Source organism: Coenobita brevimanus, chromosome 14 (assembly GCF_032717465.1).
Source record: "Coenobita brevimanus isolate Jiangsu-jjx chromosome 14, ASM3271746v2, whole genome shotgun sequence".
NCBI lineage: Eukaryota > Metazoa > Arthropoda > Malacostraca > Decapoda > Coenobitidae > Coenobita > Coenobita brevimanus.
In genome coordinates, this window is record NC_136967.1 from 3455001 (window position 1) to 3459610 (window position 4610).

Here is a 4610-nt window from a genome sequence, read left to right on the forward strand (position 1 = left end):
TATCAGCGCCGAAGAGGTAAAATGTGAAGATATTTACCACGCAAAACCCATGAACTTTAGTGAACAGGCTGTCTAGTCTATGCTCAGAGTCGGAAACATAGAATAAGAAGAGCAATGAGATGATTATGCACAGGTGTATGGTATAGCGGACATGATGTTTTTACGAGTGTTGATGTATTTAACTCATGCTTATCCTCCTGTCCTCACACACACACACACACACACACACACACACACACACACACACACACACACACACACACACACACACACACACACACACACACACACACACACACACACACACACACACACACACACACACACACACACACACACACACACACATTCCTGACAAAACTGCTGCTGCTACGTGTGTGTGTGTGTGTGTGTGTGCAGTTAGTGTGGTCGGGGAGGAAAGTGGTTTAAAGAGCCATAAAACTTCCGTAGCTCCGTTTCATCAGTATTATAATTATAGTTTAGCGTAGAAGGCCTGGGAAACTTATAGCGGTGAGGAAACGGGAATTGGTGGAGAGGGAGAGAGAGAGAGAGAGAGAGAGTTTGTGTGTGTGTGTGTGTGTGTGTGTGTGTGTGTGTGTGTGTGTGAGAGAGAGAGAGAGAGAGAGAGATAGAGAGAGAGAGAGAATGTAAGTGAGTGCAGTGTATGTGCTCGGTGTAAGGATATGTGTGTGTGTGGCAACTGTAGGGGTGCGGGCGGGGTGCGTGTGTGGAGAGGGAGTATAAGAGCTGGAGAGAGTGTGGATGGGGCTTCACTCCACCCAGCCACACACACACACGCACACACCTCCCGTCATGGTGCTCGCAATTTGGGTGAGTCGGCCTATCAGTAATAATCACCTTATTAGTTATCGGAATAATTACAAAAATGTTAAATGTGACACAGTGCTTAATCACCTGGCACCTGAGGGAGAAAGGCAGGAGATTGAAGAACTTATCCTCCTCAGATCTTAAATTCAAAGTGGTTGTCTGTCCTAATGGCCCTTGTGGAGTGGATAAGCTAATATCTGTTTTTATGTATTATCAGTTACTTTGTTTTGTTTTCTTTTGCTTTGTTTTTATCCTGGCCAAAGTCATATCGTTTTCTCCAGCTCAAGAAAACCCAGTATGCCCAGGCTTCTCGAAAGGAATGGATCTTGATTTGGGCTCTTTCTTGTTTGATTCCCTTGGAAGGGTCGTGTCTCAATCCTTCTTTTTTATATACAGCATATTATAGTGTCTTGATGAATCCTTTCCTTGCTGTGGATGCGTTTAATTATCTTTTCTGTACTTTGGCTGATACATGATGATTTTCTTCAGCTGAGAGAAATCCTAGCAATATGTAGGTAAACTGGGTCTTTATTTAGCTCTTCTTTGCGATGGACGTTCATAGTTAGCCAAAAACAGACGATTTTCTCTAGCTGACAAAAACCCAAGCACGTAAAGATTTCCCCTGCATCTGGATTAACACCATCGTCGCAATTAACGTTTGGGAATTTCAATATGGCTGTCACCAAGCAATTTTCTGCAGTTGACAGAGGGTTATGCAACACGGGAATGCCTGTTGCAAGAAGGGCGTCTCAAGGTCGGCTCGTAGTTCCCTCTTCGTCTTTCTTGCAACACTGAGTGGGTGCAACCAGACATGCCGCTAATACACACCCTTGCCCCATTGTCAGGGAAATATGGGTGACGTGAGCCTGCAATTTTCTGAGTGTATGGAAAGTTGATGGGGTTGTTTTTAAATTCTCCTCTACAGTTTTTTTTCTTTAAGTTGAATTGCATTCCCCTGTCACAGTGACTTAGCGTCTCTGTTCTTTTTCGATCCTAAATGCAGAGTAGAATGTGTGTGTGTGTGTGTGTGTGTGTGTGTGTGTGTGTGTGTGTGTGTGTGTGTGTGTGTGTGTGGAGTGATGGGAGTTAATAATTCTTTTGCAGGCTTGGGATCTCAGACAAATTAAGTGAGACACCAACTTGCTTGCTTCTCATTAACCATTCCATCCAGATCTCTTTTCATTTCGTCACAATTTTAAGACGGTATAAAAGTACTGCTGATCTCACCTCCACCTGTCCTTAAATTGGAATGCTGTATTTTTTCCTTCAGTTTTCTTTACGTCCTTTATTTTTAACATCTTTTATTTATTTACATTTTCTACTTCCATCACTTTAATCTTGTTTTTCAGTCATCCTTGTTCCAAACGTCTCTATTATTTTCTTTTTCTAGCACTTTTTGTTCCTTTCTTCCAAACCCTTTTCCAGGCCCTTTCTTTCAATGCCTTTCTTGTTTCCAGAACCTCTCTCTCTCTCTCTCTCTCTCTCTTCCGACACTTATTTGGAGCCCCTATTTTTGTCCTTTTTTACAGTACCTATCATCTCCCTTTTCCGGCTCTTTTTCCAGCAATTTTCTTTTTCTTGTATTATTTTCCTGCGTATTTTTGCTTATCCAGAATCTCGTTTTCTTTATGTTTCGGCGTTTCTTTTTTTCATACTCTGTTGCACTTTTTTCTTTATACGTTTTCCAACATCCTTTTTATTCATTTCTTTATCTCTTTCTTCTTCTATCACCTTTTTTTTTTTTTTTAAATCACCATTGTTTCTTTTTTGATCACATCTTTTGTCTTTTTTTTTCTATTTCTTTATTTTCGGCACATTTTCTCACTATTTACGTTACATGCAATCTTCTTTTTTTCTTTCATTTTTTTTTCAACAGTCCTTTTCCAGTACCTCTTCGTAACGCCTCTTTCTTTTTCTCTTTACCTTTCCATCCTTTCTTTTTTTCTTTCCTTTTTGCAACACTCCCAAAATGTGACCTTGGCTGCTCAAACGAGGCGTCACCCACACAGCGTCCTCCCATTGTTAAGTTACTTTCTCTCGTTCTTACCACGCCTCGTAACAAATGTAATGATATAATTAAATAATTGCCTTGACGCCTTGAATCTGAGTACTGCTTTGTTCTTGCTGCTATTTTATTTACGTTAGGAAAGGCCTCTCACAGTGAAGTGTTTGAGGGCTTTATCTAGGTCCACTAATTCGAAAGTTTCTCCTAAACTGAAAAAAAATCTTGAAAGTAACAAGAATGAATTATGACGTAGATAGTTAATCCCGTAGTATAACATAACCTAGAAAGAACAAGGACTTTGGACTTCCGTAAGACAAAGTTGGTTAATCTTAAAGTGTGTGCCAGCGAGTTGTGACAAGGATAAGCAAGGTAAGCAGTACAGTTTGCAAGTATGTAATATTATGTATGTAACCTATGTTTATATTATAGCAACTGGATTGCATATGCATTTTTCATTTGCAGTAACTCTACAGCTCTGTCATACACACACTGCGGCTCAAACCTTGTTCTGTGGTTTGTGAAGGGCTCATGTTCCGTATGTCTGAGGGCCACCACTCTGTTAGTGGCGAGGTGACCCGTCCCTACCCATGCATTGTAGACAGATGCAGGAAAGCAAACATAGTAACATACAGTACAAAAAGAAAGATAGTTCATTGTCATCTCAGTAATTATAAAGTTATAATACCATTTTTTATCTAGAAATACAGTAATCCTTTATGCCAACAGATTTTAGCTTTCCTGGCTGGCGCAGCTTCCGGCACGTCCACCTCTCATGTGTCCATCAACTTCGGTGACGCCAACGTGATGTACGATAATGACCACGAGGCTCACCCCCCTGCCCCAGCCTACCACCCCGATCCCTCCTACCACCCCACACCCAAGTACCCCCCGCATCCTCTCCCAGCATACCCTCCCCCTGAGCCATCATACTCCCCAGCGCCCTCCTACAAACCAGAGCCTTCCTATTCACCCAAGCCAACCTACCACTCCAAGCCGACCTACCACCCCAAGCCAACCTACCACCCCAAGCCGACCTACCACCCAAAGCCGACCTATCACGAGCCTGAAGTCCCCGCTTGCGCTGAGCTGACCAACGCCACGTATTGCCTGGAAGATGAGGAATACCCGGAATACGATATCAAGCACGCCATTCAGTACCACCTGGATGACTTCAACCATTTGTACGCCGACGTGGCCGACCTGGACACAGCAGCATCTGTGGATCGGCCTGAAACCCTGGAGGAGGAGACTTACCTCTGCCCCTCCGAAACCGCCTACATCCGTCCCCTCCGAGCAGAGAACACCGACGGCAAGTGGCGCGTCATCGTCAACGAAATTCAGCTCCATTACAAGACCTTCACACAGACGACGCGTGTGGAGGACTGCCTGACCGCTGGTGAGGAGTGCCCCAAGGTGCCCATCTGCTACGAGTCCAAGTGCCTGCAGAAGTCCATCTACCACCGCTTCCTCGTCTACGATCCCTACGATCAATACTTCCCCTTCGCCATCGAGACTTTTAAGCTGCCGGCCAGCTGTGCCTGTCTGCTTGGAGCATACACCATCGACCACTAAAATGTTATTTTTCATTGTCATATTCACTGTCAGTTCCGGCCATCTCCAGAAGCCTCTTACACGCCATCATTACTTAAGCATTGTTCTTTAAACATATTCCTTTTGTGCGAGGCTGCTTTGGCTTGTTGTTCACGCAACAAAGATACTGATGATGGCAGTGGAGGTTTCGTCTTCTTTTGACCATGTTCTTGTTATAATCGTTTAT

At 43.6% G+C, this 4610-nt stretch overlaps 1 protein-coding gene across 1 annotated transcript in view; it reads left to right on the top strand.

Annotated features, from left to right (window-relative positions):
* LOC145417987 (neurotrophin 1-like) overlaps positions 1-4405 on the top strand; it is an 8983-nt gene extending 4578 nt beyond the window's left edge. Inside the window, exon 2 of the mRNA XM_080286531.1 lies at positions 3560-4405. Coding sequence (XP_080142657.1) covers positions 3560-4405 — 846 coding nt within the window. The remainder of the gene's footprint in view (positions 1-3559) is intronic.
* The last annotated feature ends 205 nt before the right edge of the window (positions 4406-4610 follow it).